Here is a 22,094-nt window from a genome sequence, read left to right on the forward strand (position 1 = left end):
GGGTGTGCATACATCTGCTTGGATGTCAGTTATGGTCTCTTTAGGGTATATTCCCAGTAGTGGAATTGCTGGGTCAAATGGTATCTCTATTTGCAGCTTTTTGAGAAAGCGCCATACAGCCTTCCACAGTAGTTGCACCTTTTTACACTCCCACCAACAGTGAATAAGGGTTCCAGTTTCTCCACAACCTGGCCAGCATTTGTTGATTGCTGTTCTGTTAAATTTTGCTATTCTGACTGGGGTGAGATGTTATCTCATAGTTGTTTTGGTGACTCAAGATTTCACGGGAAATTTAAGTTAGCCTTTAGAAAAAAGAGAGAACATGCCAGGTATATGGGTCGGGAAGTGCATGCTCGGTAAAGTACGAAAACAAATAGAAATGAAATTCAAGAAACATTGGCAAAAGAGGAAAGAGTGAACAATGACTTTGGGTAATCATCAGCTCAGGTGATCAAGAGCAGGGTTGTGGTTTGGTGACGGAAAGTCCATTCCTGATTCAAAAGGATCCTGTGTGGCAGCAGAGGGCTGCCTTATAGGACTTGCACAGCCATCATTAGTATGGGAGCATATCACCTGATCTTTCTCTACCAGAGCCAGGGAGGAGGGCTTAAGCTGCCAGCACTCAGTCCATAGCTGAGTGCTCAACCACTGTGCTATCAGGCTCCTATAAGAGAAAGGGTGGTGGTTGTGTGTGTGCAGTCAAGACAGAACTGAGTCATAGCTGACCTTTCAGTGAGTTTTCAGAGGTAATAAATTATTAGGCAACCAGAGCTCCCTAAATGTGTTTGAGAATGGTGTATTTAGCTAAGGGAGTGTTCAGTGTGAACTATTAGAAAAGTATGCAGGCAAACCTTTCTTCAAGAAAGAGGGAGAGGAATTCCATTTGGAGTCAAATGCATAGAGGTTATAGTTCAAACTGTAAGAGTGGACAGAAAGAAATTATTTGGAGGGACCAAACTTTGGAAACCACTGCTATTAGTTACTGTTAGGTGCTGAATCAATCAAGTACGACTCATGGTGGCTATATATAACAGATCTGAACCCTGTCCTATCCATGCTTACAATCTCTGACATACTTGAGCCTGCTGCTGTAGTCACTGACAATCCATCTCATTAAAGGTCCTTCTCTTTCATTGACCCCCACCTTTGACTATAAAGAGACATTTATGAAGTAGTTAGAGATGGAGCCATTAGGGAGGAAAGGGGAAGAAAAAACAGCCAAAGTACATCCCTGTTTAAGCTAAGAGTCAAATGTTTCCAATGCAAAGTAGTAATGGGAGGAAAATGAAGTGAATACTCCAAAACAAAGAAAAATTACTTCCACGTTTTTAAATTTCTAGAGGCTAAAGTGGCGCTTGAGGTTTCTTCTAAATTAAAGATATACGCTTGAAAGAGAAATGATGTCATTGTGACTTAAGATGATCCTGATCCAAACCACAGTCCTTTCAGTTGCTTGCTATGCAACTGAAAGTTGGACAATGAATAAAGATGACAGAAGAAGGATTAATGTCTTCAAGCTGTGGTGCTGGAGAAGAGTGCTAAATATCCCATGGACTGCCAAAAGGACAAACAAATATGTCTTGGAAAAGGTGCAGCCACGGTGTTCCTTTGGAGGCAAGAATGGTGAAACTTTGTCTCGCACACTTTTGATATATTGTTAGGAAGGAGGGACCAGTCCTTGGAAAGGGACATCATGCTTAGAAAAGTAGAGGATCAGTGAAGGAGGGAAAGACCCTCAATGAGATGGATTAACACAGTGAATGACTCTAATAGTGGGATAGAGTATGCCAGAGATGGTCAGGATGGCATAGGATAGGGCAGGGTTCTGATCCATTGTTCTTAGGGTTGCTATGATTCATACTTGGCTCAACTGTACTTAACAACATACCTGAAAGGGAAATATTGCCCTTAAAAGAATGAAACATGCAGAGAAAATGAAATCAATCATTTTTCAAGTATGTTTAAGAGCATGATTCAACATTATTATAATCTGTTATTATAACAGATATTGTGGCAATATCTGTGCTGGAACTGTCTGTCTTTTTAAAATCTATAATATAAATATTCAGTGTTCTTTGCCAGCATTACAATTAAGTGGCATTGGCTCTTCTCCAGTCTTCCTTGTTTACTGTCCAACTTTCAGATGCATAAGAAGTAGTTGAAAAATATTCTGACTTGGAATATGCATACCTTAGTCTTTAAATTGACACCGTTGCTCTTTAGTACCTTGTCAGGAGGGGGTGGTCTTTGGAAAAAGATATCATGCTGGAAAAGCAGTCAAAGAAAGAGAAAGGCCTTCAAGATGGGTGGACACAGTGACTGTCACAAAAGGTTCAACTATGTCAGAAATCGTGGGGAGTGTGCAGAATATGGCAAGGTTTAGATTTGTTGTTCATAGAGTCTAAGTCTTAGTGGACTCAATGGCATATAACAACATCAATATACTATAAATACACATTATTGCACACTGCTCAAACTCTAATTATTGAACAGATCTTTGGTTAATACTACTTTTAAAAAAAACAAACAAACAAAATACCCAAATTACATACCCTTTCCCTCAGCCTTGATGAGTAAAGCACAGTAGTTTTCTCTTGTTCATGACAATGGTGACTTCTGCAGCATTTCCTCCCTTACATTTACATGTAGGCAATTGTCCTTTTAAATTCATCGAAGCACCAAATGCTTGGCCTCTTTCTTCACTGTATCTTTTAAGCCTCCCTCTGATTCTCCAACTTACCACCAAAATATTTGCACAAGTCCTGGCTATTCTTAACCAAGAAGTTTAGAAAAGAATTCTAAGTTCTCTTACCTTCACTCTTTTTTAAATCGAACTTGAGTATCATCATCGAGTGAAAGGACCCATGCATCAATTTGATCTGATTACTAAACCAAACACTCATTGTACCTGACGGAGTCCATTCTGATTCTTGGGGACCCTTCACTGGGTTTCAGAGCCTGTAAATCTTTATGGGAGGAGACTTCCCATCTTTTTCCTGTGTAACAGATGATGGATTCCAATGGCTGATCTTTTGGTTAGCTGCCAAAAATACTACACTGAGGCACCAGGAATCCTACGTTAATGTCCCCCATCATATAACCGTAGGGAGCTCTGGTCAGTTAGTGTTGAGGAGTTGCGCTGCCAGCACAGAGGTTCAGCGTGGTCTGGATCACCAGCTGCTCCACAGGAGAAAGATGAGCAGTCTCCCCGCCTGCAGTTTCCTGCCTCTGGAAACCTGCTGGAGGGTCGGCTATGAGTCAGTTCCAACTTGATGGTCCATAACAACAACTGCAGAATATCCTCTAATGATATCATAAAAAGAAAGTTGGTTTCCTCGTCTGAATTTGACCAAACATTGTAACTTTGACCAAACCCTTTAACTTTTCTAGATGTCAAATCTTTCACCTAGAAAAAGGACTTGATAAGATGGTCCTTGTCAACTCTAAAAGGTGCCCTGGTGGTGCAGTGGTTAAAAGTATGGCTGCTAAAAAAAAAACAAAACCCACAAAAACCCAACAAACTATAGCTGCTAACCAGGTTTAGCAGTTTGAACTCACCAGCTATTCTGCTGAGCAGAAATACGGACAAGCCAGTTTCTGTAAAGACCTGCAGCCTCAGGAAGCCTACTCTGTCCTGGAGGGTCGTTATCAATCAGAACCCATTTGACGGCAGTGGGGTTGGTTTTACTAGTTTTGTAAACTCTAAAGATGAGGATCTATAAACACAGCTGAAATTCTCCCTAGTGGTGAGGTTGTTGTTAGGTGCCATTGACTTTGACTCACAGCAATCATATGGACATCAGATCTGAACCTTGCTCTATCCTGTATCATCCTCACAAATTCCCCTAGTAAGAGTCTTAGTTTCCTTTCTTTCCAAACTCAACCCATTGCCATCTGAGTCAAACCCATGTATTATGGAGAACCTTGCAGGGTTTCTTGGGGATAGTCTTAATGGAGCGAGCTCTAGTAGGCTAGTACCAGAGTTGTGCTAACAACCCAAAGGCAGGCAGTTCAAATCCATCAGCTGCTTCCTAAGAGAAAGATGGACAATTTCTTCCTGTGAGATTTACAACCTCTGAAAATGTGCCGGAGAGTCAGCTATGAGTCAGAGCCATGGCAATGACTGACTTGAATCTTAATGGAAACAAATGTTCAGACTTTTCTTCTGTGGCACTACTGGGTGATTATGAAATGCTGATCCTAACGTCAGTGCTCTGGTACAAACCATTTGTACAACACAGGGACCTAACTCCTTTTGTAGTTGGTCCTAAGCTATACTTACATCTTCTCTATACTCATCCACTTATGTCATCAGCTATGGATCAGAGAGGATCAACTCTGACTAGTTTCATGACTTGATGGCAATCAGTGAATGAGTGAAACAACATATTATTCAAATTAGCCTGAACTCTTAGCACAACTATTATGCAGTATAGTATAAAAATCCAATTCTTAAGAGTTGCCTCTTAAAAGAAAAATTGCAATGGAAAATTGCAAAAAAATCCCCCAACCAACCCATACTTAATGTACTCTAATTCTAACATACAAAAATCAAGCTTTAAATGTTAATTATCTAGCTTTATACATATAGGGACCATACCTTTTCTAATATTTTATACCCCAACAGTTCTTATCATATAACAATATTTACACATCAGGTGATTTCCCAGAGAGCTTTGCTCATGTACAAGATAGGCTGTTTCTAAACTGATTGCCTAAGTTTGACTGGCACTCAAGCTGCTAACCTATGTATTCTGACAGTATTTTGGAAGCTCTGATATTTACAGTTCAATTTAAGGGGTGGATTTAAGGGGTAGAACACTAAGCAAAAACCAAGACAGCAACTAGAAAGAATATCCAAGCCCCCTCCTGTAGACGTGCTCTCACTCATGTAAAGATTTCAGCCAAGAAAACCCTGTGGAGCAGTTCTACTCTCTAATACATGGGGTGACTTTAAATGGGCCCCGATTTTCTCTGGTGGTCTAGTGATAAAGAGTTGTTCTTCTGGCCTAAAGGCATGCAGTTCTATTCCTCCAGCTTCTCCACAGAAGAAAGATGAGCAATGCACCTTTGTGCAATACTTAACCTCTGGAAACCCACCGGAGTGTCAGCTGTAAGTAGTTGTGCTGCTGAAATGCAAATGCAAAATCTCTCTGGCTGTCTGAATCCACAAGAGGCTCTGTGGGACACAGATAGACAATCTCTTTCCACAAAATTCATACAGCCTTCCAGAAAAACCACTGGAGGGTCAGCTACGAGTGGGTTCTGACAGGACAGCAATGAGTTAGATGTGAGGAGAGAATCTTTACAGAAACTGTCAAGTGTTTCTTCTGATGAGCTGTTGGGTGGGCTGAATCACTAATGGGTTAGGTTCAGATCATGGACTGCTTAAACCACCCACCCAGGATCTCTGGATTAGAGGTTTAGGTGCTTACTGTCTACTTTCATTTTGCTGTGCAGAAGGCAGACATGGTTAATGAATTTGTATAAGTAATTTGTTTGCAGTTCTTTGATGAATTAATGCAGATTCCCTCTGTTTTGCTTTCATTTTCTGTCACTCCTACTGTTCCATTCATCTTCTCACTCAGGTTCTCTTTAGGTTCTATTTTACATGAAGCCAACCTTCTTACCAATGGTAGATTATGGGACTGCATTTTCATGTCAAAGTCGGAATTTTAAAAACCAAGTACAACTCGTGGTGCAAGTTTAGAGAATCACGTCTCTAGAAGCTGGGAAATCAAGTAATTTTCCTTCTATTCCAACAGAAGGGTTTACATTCATCATATTGACAGAGCAATCATTAGCACACACCCAAAGGGAGACATTGGCATCTGTCCACCTTCCAATACAGAGTCAACAAACCTATGCTGGGCTATTTAACTGAAACATTAGACACCATTTGCATGCCATGTTAGTACAGAGCCTTTGAGGTGATGCACAAGAGCCCAGTTAATATTTTACTGAATATTTAACAGCTGCTAGATGTTTTGTGAGGGAGCACTCATGGTCTACTGGTGAGGAGCTGCACTGCAATCCCAAAGGCACATGGTTTGAATCCACAAGCTGCTACCCAGAAGAAGAATGGATAGTCTCTTCTTAGGCAATTTACTCTCTCCGAAAACCCTCATCTCCGGGTTGGTTCCAACTCAATGACATACAACCACAACAACAATATGTGCTTTGTTGCAAACAGTTAATGTGCGTGGGTGCTAAACAAAAGGTTGTTGGTGCAGATTTACTCAGTGACAACTCAGAATAAAGACTTCACAATTTACTGCTACAGAAGCAGTCAGTGGAAATCCTACAGAGCATGACTCTACTGAACTTGGAGTTGCCATTAGTATGAATCAAATTCATGGCTAGTAGGTTGTTTCTGTGTTTTTAAGGTGCCCTGGTGACACAGTGATTAAGCACTCTGCTACTAACATGAAGTTTGGCACTTAGAGCCCACTAGCTGTTCCATTCTTCATAGAGGCCGGCATCTCGAACAATATACTCAGCAAATTATCACTGCTATGCACCTGAGGGCTGCACAATGAATAAGGATGACAGAAGAAGAATTGACGCCTTTGAGCCGTGCTGTTGGAAAAGAGTACTAAACATCCCAGGGACCATCAAGAAAACAAACAGGTCTGTCTTGGAGAGGATGAAATCAAGTTTCTCCCTGGAGGCTAGGATTTTGAAGCTCAATCTCACAGACTTTGGGCATGTTGCCAGGAAGGATTGGGCCTTGGAGAAGGATCTCATGCTTGGAAAAGTAGAGGGACAGCACAGGAGAGGAAGATCGGGATGAAATGGATTGATAGTAACTGGGGAAATGGGGGGTAGGTGTGTCAGAATCAGTGAAACTGGCTCAGGACAGCACAGCCTTCAGAGCTATTGTACATTATATACTACGACTGTCATTTAAAAAATATATGCAAAAATTTGTCTTGGAGAAAGTGCAGCCAGAGTGCTCCTTGAAGCAAAGATAATAAATATACTTTACATACTATGGGCATCTTGCTAGGAGAGGCCTCCTTGGAGAGGGACATCATGCTTGGAAAGACAGAGGGTCAGCGAAGGAGAGGAACACCTTCAAGCAGGTAGACTGCCACAGTGACTGCCACAGTGGGCTCTAGCGCATCAGGAAGTATGAGGGTGGTACAGGGTAGGGCAGGGTTCCGATCTGTTGTTCATAGGGTTGTTATGGGTTGTTCTTGACTCAACAGCACCTAATAACGTCAATAGCAACAGCTGCTCCATGGGAGAAAGATGTGGGAGGAAAAGGAGGCAGTCCACTTCTGTAAAGGTTCCCTCACTCTCTCATTGCCATTGAGTCAGCACCAACTCATAGCTTGACCATCTTTCTTTCTTGGAGCTATTAGGAGTTTTGAACCACTTGCCTTATGTTTGACAGTGTGACTCCTTAATCACTAGTCCACCAGAGCTCCCTTCTGTAAAGACTGAGCCTTGGAAAACCTACGAGACAGGTCCAGTTTGTCCTGTAGAGTTATAATGAGTCAAGGACTGACTTTATAGCAGTGGGTTTTGATTATTATGGTAGGTACTTAATAATTATGTAAATATCAGCAGAAACACTCAAAATTTTGAAGCAGCAACAGTTTTAGCCAAATGATACAAGAATATATCATAGGAATTGGAAACTTCTGTAAGAAGAGGAGGCCCTAGTGACATTGTAGTTAAAGTGCTGGGCTGCTAACTCAAAGGCCGGTGGTGAATGGCCTGGAGCAGCACAGGAGATCAATAAGGAGGTAATCTACATCTGTAAAGATTTACAGTCTCAGAAACCCTAAGGGGCAGTTCTGCTTTATCCTGTACAGTCACTAAGAGCTGGAATAGACTTGACACAAAGAGATTTGGTGCTATCATCCAGTCATTAAAATGCAACCTCAAACTCTACCTGCTCTACACTTGCAATATAATAATTATGGAAAAATTTATGCCAAGAAACATTGCATCTTATAAGCAGTAAAATGTGTTTGAGGCTCCAAGAATGGGGAGGGGAGGAGCAGAGGGGTGAAGGATGAGAAGGGGGGGGGTCATTATAGGGTTATACAATTTGAGTGGAGGGCGGGGAGGGTAAAGAAAATGGGAAAGATCTGGTGTGGAAAACAATGCATATGAATTTTTTATGTAAACCAGTATAAAATAAAAATTTTATTTTTTAAAAGAAGAGAGACATTGCATTCTTATATCCCAGAAAAATAAATGTGTGTGGGTGTACATACACACACACACACACATATATATGTAGTAAGCTATGCCCCATCTTTCTCCTGTGGAGCCACTGGTGGATTCAAACTGCTGATAAGCTTTAGTTTGGTTGCACAACTTCCTATAGCATATGCCACGACAGCATTAGAAGTTCCAGTATATTTCCAGTATATATTATGAATTTCCACTATTACAAAGCCTCAACAGGATGCAATTTCATATTATCTCTTCATCAAAGCTATTTGAGTTTTGATAGTACAAAGTGTATTTTCATATTCTTCAAAAATGAGTATTAGTAGGAACCAAGCAGAGTAAAATACTTTGTTAGTCAAAATTGAGGCAAGGTCTGTGGGTGACAATAGTTTGCTCTTGGCTAGTAAAGAAATGCTAGTCATTTGAACTTGCCCAGTAACTGCAGAAGAAAAGGCCTGTGATCTGTGTCCATAAGGTTACAGCCTCAAAACCCCTGTGAAGCAGTTCTCCCCTGTAACACGTGGAGCTATAATGGACTTATATACATGAGGTATATATACTTATACACATGAGGTGTAATGGACTTCACAGCACACAACAGTAAAGTTCACACCACCAGACACATCCACATATCTCATCTTCTTGCTAATTTTATAAAAATACGATCAGCTCAGTAAGAAGGCACCAGGTTAATAATGCAAACGATGTCAATAATTGTTATAGAAAATTAAGATAAGCTGTCAATTCTAATGAGCAGAACAAATGATAATTTTTTAAATTATTCTTTCTGCTTCATTTTTCAAGGGATGAAGAAATGGAGGAGAGTCTATTTTTCAAAGAAATGCTCCTTTTAAGGGAACTATTTCTTCCATTAAAATGTCTTCAAGGGTGGACTGGCAACACTTTCTTTATCAGCCTAACAGTGATGAGGTACAGGGATTCCCTGGGTACTGAATATCCAATTCAAGGACAACTCCACTTGCCCTTTTAGCAGGCTTTTAAACCAACTTAAATCGAGTTTGTCATGGCTGATGAAACAAATCGGTAACAGACCTGAACTTATGCAATGTAGGTGCTGCTTCTTCCCAGAGACCAGAATAGGAAAAATTAGGAGCCATAACTTTGAAATAAGAGATTCCAAAGAGGTGGCCTGATGCATTAGACTGGATTATCAGCAGGACTGTAGAGAACCACACACATTCATATTGTCACCGTGCAAAAGGGCACCACCCTGATCCCACGATATGTGATTGTGGTACTGCCGTTTCAACTCTGCTCATAGGTTAGAGGCTCTACTTCAATGTTAGCTCAGTTTGCCTCATTTGAAACAACCAAACTAATCGCCCTCCGTTACTGTTAGGCATCCTTGAGTGGCTCTGACTCATCATGACCCTGCAAACAACAGATGGACGCCCTGTCCAATCCTGCAGCATCCTTGGAATCTCTGCTTTGGTTAAGCCTATTGTAGCAGTCCTTATGCAAATCCTGCTGAGCGCTTTCTTCCACCTTTCCAAGCATGATGTCTTTTTCCAAAGACAAGCCCCTCCTTAGTGTATGAGATGAAGTCTCACCATTCTTGCTTCTAAGGATGCAGCCTCACCATCCTTGTTTCTGTGGCTGCACCTTCCCCAGCAAACACCTGTTCAATCTTCTGCCATCCATGGCACACTACTCAGTTTTCTTTGCTGACACCATAATTAAAAGTTTGGTTTTCCTTATTCAATGGTTCAACTTTTTTTTTTATTTTTTTTCAACTTTCACATGCAGAGGAAGCCACTGAAAATGCCACGGCTGGGGTCAGGTACACTTTCAACGGACATCCTTGCTACTTAGCACTTTGAAGAGGTCTTTTGTAGTAGTAGATTGACCCGATGCAGTCTGTCATTTGACTTCTTGACTACTGCTTCCCTGAGTGTTGATTGTGAAGCCAAGTAAAATGATATTTTTGACAACCTGAATTGCTTCTCCCTTCATGATGATGTTGCTTACAGGTCCATTTGTGAAGATTTTCGTTTTCATTATGCTGTGATGTAATCCATACTGAAATCTTTGATCTTCTGCAGTACGTGCAGCCCCTTCACTTTCAAGAAGTAATATGTCACCTGCATATTGCAGGTTGTCAATGAATCTTCCTCCAGTCCTGATGGCCCATTATTCTCCAAATAGTCCAGCTTTTCAGATTATTTGTTCCGTATAAATTGAATAAATATGTTTAAAGCACACGTGCAAACACACAAAGAAAGAGAGATACTCATTGTCGTTGAGTCAGAATTGACTCATAGCTGGCCCTCCATTGGGTTTCAGAAGCTGTAAATCACACTACAGGAGATTGCCTAGCTTTCTCCTATGGAAAGGCTAGTGAATTTGAACATTTTAGTTACCAGCGCAACTCCTTATGTACTGCTACACTACCAGAGCTCCAAAATATAAAATATGCACGTATATGTATGTATATTTTTTCTGTTATACTACATACTTTTATTTTTTTCCTGCTTTTTATAACTTTAAAGTTCCAGAAACCAACTTCATTTACTGTAAAATTTGGAAATCATACAGATATCACAGGTGGTACAGCACTGGTCTGTACGTTGCTGTACAGAGGTAACTCGTGGTTGCTGTGATGCTGAAGACTGTGACAGTGATGTGCCAGTCATGGTAATGGGCACCCATGGTGGACAGTGTTGGCTGGAGCTTCCCGACTAAATCAAGCCTGGAAGCAGGAGCGGCATCCACTTCCGAAATGGCTTGCCTCCAGAAACTCTATGTATGAACAGTACTCAGGCTGTTCATTCATAGGGTCACTATGAGTCGTCTATGACTCAATGGCATCAAACAACAACAACAACATTATAAGTAATAAAAATTATTTAGAAGTACACGTTTCTGTGTATATTTTTTATGCTGGACAATAGCCAAAGATGACAGAAGAAGAATTGATGCCTTTGAGTTGTGGTGCTGGAGAAGAGTCTTGAACGTACTATAGACTGCCAAGAAAACAAATAGGCCTGTTTTGGAGAGGATAAAACCAAGATGCTCCTTGGAGACAAGGATTTTGAAGCTCTGTCTCACATACTTTGGGCATGTTGCCAGGAGAGACCAGTCCTTGGAAGAGGGCATTATGCTTGAAAATGTAGAGGGACAGCACAGGAAAGGATAAGAAGGATTGATACAATAACTGGAATAATGGGAGTAAGTATGTCAGAGGCAAGGAGATTGGCTCAGGATAGAGCAAGGTTCAGAGCTGTTGTGCACAGGCTAACTATGATTAAAAGTCAACTTGATGGCATACAATAACAACAATATAAGATAAAACAAAGACTTACTAACTGAAAAGAAATTTCATATAATTTTTTCAGAAATAGTCTTACCAGAAAGTAACAAAAATCATTGTTATTTGTACTGTTATGTGAGGTACCAGATAGTTTTCCTGTATATCAAAATTTGTGGGAGAAGGATGGGCAATCTCCTCCCTTGCGATTAACTGCCTCTGAAAACCCGCTGGAGGGTCAGCTATGGGTTGGTTCTGACTTGACAGTGCACAACAACAACAATATATCAAAATTACAGCTGTTAGTATTGTAGATCAGCAAAACTTCAAAGCAAGAAAATGTAAATACCTCTGCTAATGATAAGTACTAGTTTTCATCATTTTAAGGAGCTCTGGTAGCACAGAGGACTAAGCACTGTGCTGCTAACAGAAAGGTCTCAGGCTCGGATCCAGTAGCTGCTCTACATGGAAGATGTGGCAGTTGGCTTCCAGAAGGATTTACAGCTTTGGAATCCCTATAGGGTAGTTCTGCTTGCCCTGCAGGGTTGGGTAGCTATGAGTTGGAACCGATTCACTGACAATAGGTTTGTCTTTTGGTATGAAAGTATTCTAAGCATTAATTGTGACATTGTAAATTATGAAATTAGAAGCAGGAGTGGCATCCACTTCCTAAATAACATTCCTCTGGAAACTCTATGAACTTTGATAAATGATGATAGTTATAGAAAGGCTTCAGGTCTTTTAGTCATAGGGTCAATATGAGTCATGTTCGTCTCAACAGCAATCAACAAAAACAACAATCAAAATAATCTAATGTTTTATTATTGACAACGTTGCAAAATGTACACATAGTCCTATCAATTAGTATATTTTCAAAAGAAATAGTCTACCTGTTCCTACTAAAAAAGTGGACATGACTTGAATACTTGAATTCTTAAATCAAGAAGCTACGAAAAGTTCATACTTTCATGTTATGTAGACATTAAGGCAAGAACATGAAATTCTTTCTCCCCTCCAGTGCCATAGCAAATCACTATTAATACTACAGCCTGTTAATATGAAGGAAAGCAGATGTTTCTCTCTACCGTCACGTTCTGAAAAGAAGCAGACAGAAGCTGAGAGTTTTGATAAGCCTAAACGTCAATACTTTGTCAAACTTTCCAGTAATTTCTAGTTGGCAATGTAAAATACTCTGGAAAACAACTGTAATAATTTGATCTGTGTTAAATAATGCTTTTCTTTTAGGGTCCCCTTCTTGTAAACTAAATGAAACACTGAAAGTGTCATAAATGTAGTGATGTAGTGGTCTTAAAATCTACTCAGCTTATCAGCTTATTTAGCTCCTTCTCTCTCTCTTCCTAAATAAATTTCACTCTGTTTACATGTATAAATACACACATCACCATGTTTGCTGTAGAAAACTGGAAAGTGATAGTAATAGCATTTGATTTGTAATTCTTTTCTTTCCAAGGCATCTCTGCTCCACATTATTTCTGAACTTCTTTGTGCTCTAGTCATATTATCTGTAGATTGTCAACAACTTCCCTACTTTACCACTTTGTTGTTATTAATATCAAAGATGATTACAGAGGAAAGTTAGTCAATTGTAGAAAAGTGTTGTTCATTAGAAAAGAAACAGAGCTACATCATTTCCCTACATGTGCAAAGTAACCCAACCATATGAAATCCACCTTCTCCCTAACCAGCTGAAACATACAAGCACTATGGATTCTGGCTGGTGCCCATCAAGTCTTCTTGTAAAAGAAAAATTAACCAAACCCATTTCTCCTTTTACTTCATCTCCTAATTCTGTCAGTTGTAGGCAATTCTGAAAGTGGTACTTAATACGGGGCCATTCTGTAATGTCTGGGAGAGCACATGATCAGTGGCTTCAGCATCATCTGGGGACTTGTTAGGAATGCAGAGCCCCAGCCCTGGCCCAGACCTGCTTGATGGGAAATTCTGGGATGGGGTCCAGCAATTTGTTTTAACAAACTCCAGGAGATTCTGAAACACATAGAAACCTGAAAAATCACTGTGGGTAGCACCATCTGCATACATCTATATATGGCTGATAAGCCTAGATTTCCAGCTACCATCTCTTAACTGTGCGACTCTCCTCCTTAACAACTATTATGCAAGCCCTTCTACACCAAGCATCTGCTCTGAAGTGGTAGATAAGAGTGAAATGAAACCAGGAAATCCTTTTCCCAAAACAGCTGAGCTCTCTGGCTGTGCCAACCCTCCTCTGCCTCCAGAGCAGGGTCAGAGCATGGGACCTTATCTTTCTCCCATCCACCCACCCCCAACCTTCCCCAGGGAGAAGCACTCAGTGGAGAGCAGAGCAAATGTCAAGTGTTGGAGCAAAGGTTTGGACCTCTGTGGGCCCTAATTACCTGAACGAGTGTCATCTGTGAGCCAAGGGCCAAGAGTATCTTCTCCGTCTTGGTGGGGTATGGGTTGTCTCGATGCTTGTAAAGCCACTGCTTGAGGGGTCGCGCCATGTCTTGCAGGGCTTGCCGTTTATGCCTCACCTTCCCGCCATTCTGCCGGGCCCTGAAACATGATTGGAGAAAGAGGCCCTTATCAGTGGCCCTGTCTGGGTGCTGGCCACCAGCACTGTCCATGCCTTAGTGCATTTAAGATGTGACAGTTTCTCCGCTTGGCCCCAAAGGAACTATGGAGCCCGCATCTCCCACCCTAGCCTGGCTGTGTGCCATCTGAGCAAAGGTGGGTGCTATAGTTGAAGCAAAACAAGAGTTGGCTACCACATCATTGCACCTGCTTCTGTGTGTCATTTCCTCCACATCTTTAGTAGTCCTAGGGGTTGTATGATAATGAAGGATATTAGAGTGTCTTTAAAGAGAGAATATTATTAACCCATTTATCCAAAATGAGAGATATAGGAGATGATGAGGTGATTGGAATGAAACTTATTTAAGTTGCAGATGTGAGCTACAGGACCAACTGTCATCCTTCCTTGTCCCCAGTGCCACACCCCTCCATGGCCAGCCCTAGATTCTGTCCCCTCTAGCATTCTTCAAGAAATGCTCACTTGCCACCAGGACTTTCTGTTGGCTGCAGTTAAGGTCGTCCTCTGGATTTCAAGGCTAAAGCAAGAGGAGGGCAGTTCTGCGAAAGGGATAGGGTTTGTGGAGAAAAGATGCAGAACCTAAGAAAACACTTTAGAGATGGTTTCCTGACATGCGGAAGAATTAATGGACAGCTGTAATCCACGGGTGAAGCAGAAAGGATTCAGGGGGAAAGCATACTGAAAGGCCTGGAGACACAAGTAGCACAGGCCTAAGCAAGACAACAGGCACTGCGTTCCCAAGCGGCTCCGGGAGGTGTCGCCTTGCCGCCACCCGCGCTCTCCACACTCCAACAAAGCTCGCGCGCCTGCGCTGCAGCCTCCTGGGTTTATGCCTCTTTAAATACTTTGAAATGCAATTCCATGTGAATGGAATGGTAGTAACATTTTGAGGAAACCTAATCTCTATTTTACTAACCGGCAACGCCGCAGAACAAGCAGCTGATGCAATCTGGAAGGTGGAAATGGCAGGAGCGGCCGCCCCTCCCCCAGAGCGGCGCTCCAGAAGCTGCCAGAGTCTGGCGGGGATGCAGACAGCTCTTCACTCACAGGCAACTCGAGCAACTTGCCCACCCCCGAGTTCCCGTACCCTAGCAGCTCCTTCATCTTGCTAAACTGAAGCACGGCAAGCACGCGCGGCCTCTTTCTCCGGGCTCGCAGCGGGCTCCGCAGCGCCGGGTCCGCGCGCCAAGGGCGCTATGCGGAGAGCTGACCTTGGCCAAGCACACCTGAGCGTGGCGATGTCCAATTCTGAGCTGAAGAGAAGAAGCCCACGGGTCCTGCCCACGTTGATCTGCTCTAGGAATTCCAAATTGCTTAGTCCTCCCCTGTTACACTGTGGGGGTTTCTGCCTCCTTCTATACACCCTGCCCACTACTCTCTGCCTTGCCCTTATCTATTCATTTGCACCCTCAGGTCTACGGAGGATCAAATAATCCTACTTCAGAGGGGATCAGAGGACTTAGGAATAGTTCCTAGTATCCGCTTGCGCTGTTCGGACTAAATGATCACTTCCTATCTCGAAACACTAGTATTATTAAATGCGATGCATGAGAGACCTGCCCTTCCCGCCGGAAAACTCAGGGTCCCTGAACGATTGCCATTTGTACTCTGGTTCCGCTCACCGCCCATCCCTAAGGCTGTAGGTGGACAGAAGGGTTTCCCAGGAAGGCTGCGCATACCCTGTTCTCCGGTGTCTCAGGCCAAGGTTGTCCTTGAGAGGCGGACTGTCGGCAATGCCCACCTCAGGGCGTGCGTGCGAACTGTCCAGGACCCCGCTGTAGGGCCGGCTGCCCCGATCCGGGGCTCCACCGTCCTCAAAAAGCACCGCGCCGCTGAGCTTGTTGAAGACGATGGTGTTCATGATGCGAGCTGGCTACAGTGCACGGCGCGGCCACTGCGCCTCGGGATCAGGCCGCCCAGCTCAGCGGGACTCGGGTTCTGGAAGATGAAGCGCATCACGTTACAAGAGATGGAAAAGCTCAGATCCCTGCAAGTCAGCCGAATGTGGTGCTGGGCTGGAGGGCCCTAGAGGAAAAGCACCCCACCTGGCCAGGGGGCCCACACCTATGGAGCTTGCCACGCTCCCAACACTGATGCACTCCTGGTACCCTTGTTTTGTTGGCAGACTATTCGCGGGGACCCTGCTCCCCTTTTGCCCTCAGAATTGAGTTCCCAAGGGAACCTCAACCAGAAAGAATTTATCATTTATCGGCCTATCAAGAAGGCAGTAATTCACAATTGAGCCTTGGTTATAATCTGGGAGAAACACACTCCCGAGCGGAACCGGATAGGCAGAGAGCAGAGCGCGTGGTTCTTCAATCACAACAGAAAGAGCAAAGCCTCTCAGAGTCCTTCATTCGGTGGCGTGGCGAAGAAGGGAGGGATTCCTGGAGGTAACCCGGACAGCCATATCCGCACGACCCGGTTACTGAGTGCCTGTCCATACTGGCACTGGAGAGATTTTCATGTTTTCCAGCTCCTGACAAGTTTGGCTGAATGCTCTAAGTGCTTCTTTGCGTTAATGCCCCCCTCCACAGAGGAGGAGAAAAGTAGAAATGGCTTGTAGAATAGGAATGTTAAGGATTGCTTCAGGCACAAACGCAAAATATTCCTAACCCCAGTCTTCCTACTATCTCCCCCTCCCAGTCCCACCCCGGGACGGGCAGGGTCCCTGGCAGGTTCCTGGAGGAGCCTGTTGTGCAAATGGCCCTCTTCCACTTAACCGCATCGAAATGCAAGCTTGGAGTCCCAGTACATCTGCCACCCCGCTGGGGTCTCCGGACAGTCTCAGAGTCTGGAAAGGTGTCAGAAGCAGATAGAGATGGATGTGGAGCGCCCCGCGCAGCGCGGGCCCCACGTCCTCGGCGGCCCGGAGCCAGCGGATGCGCGGCAGCTGGGGCTGCCACCTCCGGGCAAAGCTCGCATGCAGCTCACCTCCGGGGTCGCCGCGGCCCGGAGCCTCTGGTCTCCGCCTGCAGGCGTCAAGGGCAAGTTCGCGCCGCCGCCCAGCAGCCGAGTTACCGCCCAGAGCCGCGCGGCCGCCCTCGCCCGCCCCATCTCCCCGCCTCGCCTCTCCGGGCAGCTCCCGTTTCACCCAGAGGCCTCCCCTTCGCTACTACTGCCCCCTTCACCCCGCCCCGCTGTGGGCTGCTACCCCCACCCCCACTCCACACCTCGTTCAGTGTCCACACTCGCTAGCGACCCCCCTCCAGCCCCGCCCTCCGGCCACAACAGCGGCGGCCACGCGCTACATTTAGAGCCGTGACCACAGCGATTAGGAACCGGCTACCTACGATACTTGTGGGGAAGTGAAGTCAGATTTCTGCTGGCTGCCCCTTGTGCCTGAGGACCGAGTCCTCCGGGCGCAGACAGGTACGTGACTGAGCGTGTGTACACAGCATTGGCGATAAGTGTGTTAAAATAAATTTCCGTGTTTGCATCCCCCGTTCCGCCCGCAGGGCTCGCCGCGGTTAGTTTTTTTATCCCCCTTTGAAAACCAGTGAGCCTACTGATTTGCATTCAAGTTGCTCTATTTGTAAAACACACTCTCCGACCAGCACCACCGCCTCCCTCCACCCCAGACTTGCCCTCCGGGATGTAATGGCATGTTTTTCCTAGCGAAGCACTGGTGTGACCTGCAACCTCGGACCCTTCCCGGACCGCCCCAAGCGCACACCACCTCCAATACAGAGTCGGGGACTTTGGGGAACCAGGAGCGGCAGGAGCGATCTAAAGGTCCCAGAGTTCAGGCCTGCCACACGCGCGCCCTGGAGGCGTGTGAAAGTCGGCGTGCAGAGCAAGCAAACCCTCTCCCGGAGTCAGTCCCCACCGCCACTTCTAGGCCCCTGCTCTGGCTACTTACCCGATTCGCTCCGAGTGCCTCTGGGGAGCTCACTCCCTGAGGAACTACCCCGCCCAAAGCTTTAAGATCATTTCAAAGCAAAAGGGGGCGCGGTCAGGTGGGCTCCTATGCTTCTCGCTGACCCTCTGGCGCTATCCCCGCCGGACCTCGGAGGGAAAGTGGGGGCAGGGCGAGGAGATCCGAGGCACTCTGGGTTGAGGACAGGGGGGCGTGGGAGCGACGGGACCCTCTGGGCGCAGGAGCCCGGGGCGTGAACGCACCTGCGCGAGTACTGTACCTGTGGGGCGGGGCCGGCGGCGGGCGGGCGGCTGGCTCCCCAGGGTCTCAGCTAGGCGCACTCCCATCCCAGACTCATGTTCTCCGCGCGGGCTCCAGCGCGCTCACTGCCGCCACCGCCTTCGTCTCGGCTTTAATTACCCAGACGGGTGCGCGCGGCCCCGGAACAGGAATACCGAGGCCTTCTCATGTTTCCTGGCTGCCCAGCCCAGCCGGCGAACATCCTGCGGACGCAGTATTCACGTTCCCGGGACCGCGGAGAGGCAGCCTCCGCGCGCGCCCGGCTTCCAGGGAACCCCACGCCGAGGAGCCGCGGTTGCGGGCGCTGCAGGGGAGCTGCGGCCAGCCGAGCTCTCCCAATTCAAGCGTGGCTTCCAGCTCCAGGAATCTCCCAGAGGCAGAGCGGAAGAGTTACTTTCAAACCTAGAAGAGAGATTGGAGTAACATCTCTGAGCGCTCGGCTCTGGCTCCGGGAACCGAGAGGCTGTCGCGCAAACCCGGTGTCCCGACTGTCTGGCATGCGGGAGATATCACCACGCGTGGCCAGGCGGGTGAGGCCGCTGTAACGCGTCCTGCATTTCCCTATGATTAGCCAGAGAGAGTGAAGTTAGAGCCCCAGCGTTGTGTCTACAAGGTGTCTTCCATCACTGCTCATCCGAAGCTCTGGATGTCTTCTAGTCAAAGCTAAGCACATATTCACCTCCCAGGGTTAACTGTGGGCGTAGATGGGAGGTGAGAGAAGCACGGGGCGAGGTGCCCAACCTCCATAGCCCAGATTTGGAGGATTCAGCGAAGAGCCCGGGATACGCAAGTGGAAGAAGCCTCCAAAAATCCGGACCTGGAACATAGTGAAAGGAAAGAGAATGGATATTTGCTCCTCTTATTGATGATTGGCTCTCATTATTTCAAATACAAGAGTTGCAAAAGTTTGAGTTGCGGTACAGGGGGGAGCTCAGGCCCTTGTCGCTCGCCTCGCCACTAGCCCGCCCAGTTGCCCAAGGACAGCTTTAGATTTTAAGAGTGAAAATAGATTTTTCTCAGATCAGGATTTGTCCTTTTCTTCTTTAAAGGCAGCTAGCGGCACGGCGGTGACTTACCTAAAGTCTTTCTTTTATGTAGCTTGAAAGTGGTTAAAATATGCCCTATAACTAATATTCCAAACACCAATAACCTTACGAATTTTCAAATACGCTCAGAAAGCACGGGACAGCAAATGTGGGCTATGGCACAAGCGCAAGGAGAAAGGACAGAGGTTTACATCTTTGTGCACCAAGGAGATAAATAGTATTTGAACACTTTTCAGGATATTCTGGGGATTTTTTTAATTGCTTAGTTTAGGTTTGCAGCTCTTACAATTTAGTATGGCGCCACACGTGGCTTGTAGTGTTCAGCATAGACTTGGGTTAGTGAACCTTGCCTTAGCGACATGAAAGACAGGGTGAACCCTAAATATCTGCCACTGACTTCCAGCGAATGCACTTCATAACAAATGCAAACCTAGTGGAAAATTCTTAGAAGAGAAACGCTCTTCTGTGGCCTCTATGAGCGATATTGGTTAAATTATAGCAGAATCAATTGTAATAAGTGTCCCACTGACATAATTTTCGGTCTTCGAGGTAAAGCAGCAGCATGTCTATAGCTTGAAACTTCCCACTACGCTTCTGAGTTCTTGAACTTTTTGCTGTAGCTCACCAAATGCTAGAATAGGACAAATGAATTTTGTTTAGTTACATGTATATGATTTTTAGATGCATTCAGAGGACTTAGATTTAAGATATATTTGCATGTCATTGTTTCTTTGCAGTCTGGTTTAAAATATACAGCAAAACGTTTCTGCAAAGTATATCTTTGAAGTTGTGTAAGAATAATGGACACATTAGTAAATGTCAAGTTAGTTTATTGAAAAAAATGAATATCTAATAATTTCTGCAGACTATAGCTTACTATTAAGAATTAATTTTAAAACATAAGTCTGGAGAGCACCTCTCTAATAGCATGTTTTCTGCCACAGAATAAAATTTAAGTTATGTGAGTTTTATTTCCTATCCAAGAGAAACACTTATGTTTTTAAATCCACAGTTCAAATACTTTTATCCTTATATCACCTTTTCTAAAATGAATTTTATTCATCTTTTAGTGCTAGACTGCAATCTCAATATATAAAATTATGTGTTGCCATTATAATTTTTTTTTAAAAATCCACTTTTAGAAAGCACTATTAGAAAATTGAAGGAAGTGGAGATAGTTTGTAGGAGATGGTCATATAAAGGGAAAACCAAATGAAAACACAAGACAAAACTTGAGGCTAGAACGTCAAAAGGAATGAGCACTGAACGGAATGTTGGTTAATTGGACGCTTAGCCTGCCTTTGCTGAAGTGTGAAACAAGGATAATAGGTTTTCCACAAACTTGACTTACACTGTTAGCTAAGTCTTTTTTTCTTGAAAATAATGTGTTATTTCTTACATGTAAATAATGTGGTTTTTATAAATTAGAAAGATATTAAGAATGTTTGAGGAGGAAATAATATTCTTGTTTTCTTTTTGAAGTTAAAAATACTAATAGTCCTTTTTACTTTCTAGTAAAGAGAAAAAGGGGGAATTTCATTTTCAGCGTTGTAATGTTACCAAGGTGTTTTGCCATTTCAGAATAAACAATTATCAGTGTTTGTGGAAATGAGTGCTTTTCCACTTCCTTTCCCAGTTACTACTTATAAGCAGAGAATTACAAACCCAGGAATGATTGCCACTATAAAATAATGAATTTATTAGCAAATAGCAGGCTCACACTAGACTTAAATAATTAGACTTGCAGAGTTCTATCTTGGAGGGCTTGGTGAGACACTGCAATAATGAAAGGCACTTAGACAGCAATACTATGACCAAACTAGTGGAAGACTGACCCCAAAGAATCTCACATGTATTCTTGCATAGTTTATAATTTTATTTTAATGGAGCAAATAGTACAGGATTAACAACACTTTTCTCTCAGGGTCTTTTCCATAAATGCATTCTCAGGCCAAGAACAGAGTACAATAAAAGTTCTCACTTGAGCCATCTTTATCCAATGGCATTCAGAGGCAGCCTCCTAGAGGTGGTTGTTGTTGGTCTGATGTGTATTCCTTTAACCCTTTTGTCTATATTTACATATGTGCAGACAGACAGAAACTTATAGTTTTCTTTTTGAACACTAAAATAAATGTTGTAAGTATTATGGTATAGCTTGTTATTTCCCCACTCAATAATTTCTGAGAACTTTCATACTCGTGCATAGATTTGTAAGCCCTCCTTTTTAATTGCTACATAACCAAATATTGTTGAATGGGTTCTCACTCAGTGACTTCATATACATCAAAGTAGAATAGTGTTCCATCAGATATTTAACAGCTGAAGTTTGAAGTAGATCAGAAACCCTTTCCTGCTCTGTGTCATTGCCTAGATTTGAACTGTCAACCTTTCTGTTAGCAACCAAGCTCCTTAACAGGTTACACCACTAATTGTTTATGCAGTGTACATACTCTATTTGACTAGTTCCCTCTGAACATTTATAGAATCCCTTAGGGGTGAAATCTTGTTATTATACAGACTTTCGACCATTGGCTCTTAGGATTATTTATATTTGAAACCTAATGGATTTAAAGTGCTCAACAGATATTTACAATTTAATTTATGTGCTTTGTGCTTTATCAAGCTTTTAATTGATGTTTTAAAATCTATCTTCTCTGCTCTCATTTCCATCTCTGTGTATGATATTTGAATAATTAGAATAGAAATGATGTGTGAAACTCCTGAACATACTTAGAAATTGCTTGCCCTGCTTCCAAGAGCTGGAATATGGCTATGGCAATGATCCAGTATCCACTAATCAGATAACAACCTATGAGGACAGCAGAGCCACAAGATGGA

General features: G+C 43.9%; 1 protein-coding gene across 1 annotated transcript in view; it reads right to left on the bottom strand.

The window, feature by feature from the left end:
• Positions 1-15,912, bottom strand: part of MKX (mohawk homeobox) — a 100,385-nt gene extending 84,473 nt beyond the window's left edge. The window contains exons 1-2 of the mRNA XM_006887112.1: positions 15,731-15,912; positions 13,855-14,014 (exon numbers count right to left, since the gene is read on the bottom strand). Coding sequence (XP_006887174.1) covers positions 13,855-14,014; positions 15,731-15,912 — 342 coding nt within the window. The remainder of the gene's footprint in view (positions 1-13,854; positions 14,015-15,730) is intronic.
• Between the last annotated feature and the right edge of the window lie 6,182 nt (positions 15,913-22,094).

The sequence above is a fragment of the Elephantulus edwardii genome, unplaced genomic scaffold (genome assembly GCF_000299155.1).
Source record: "Elephantulus edwardii isolate Elephantulus edwardi_28Jun2011 unplaced genomic scaffold, EleEdw1.0 scaffold00054, whole genome shotgun sequence".
NCBI classification, from domain to species: domain Eukaryota; kingdom Metazoa; phylum Chordata; class Mammalia; order Macroscelidea; family Macroscelididae; genus Elephantulus; species Elephantulus edwardii.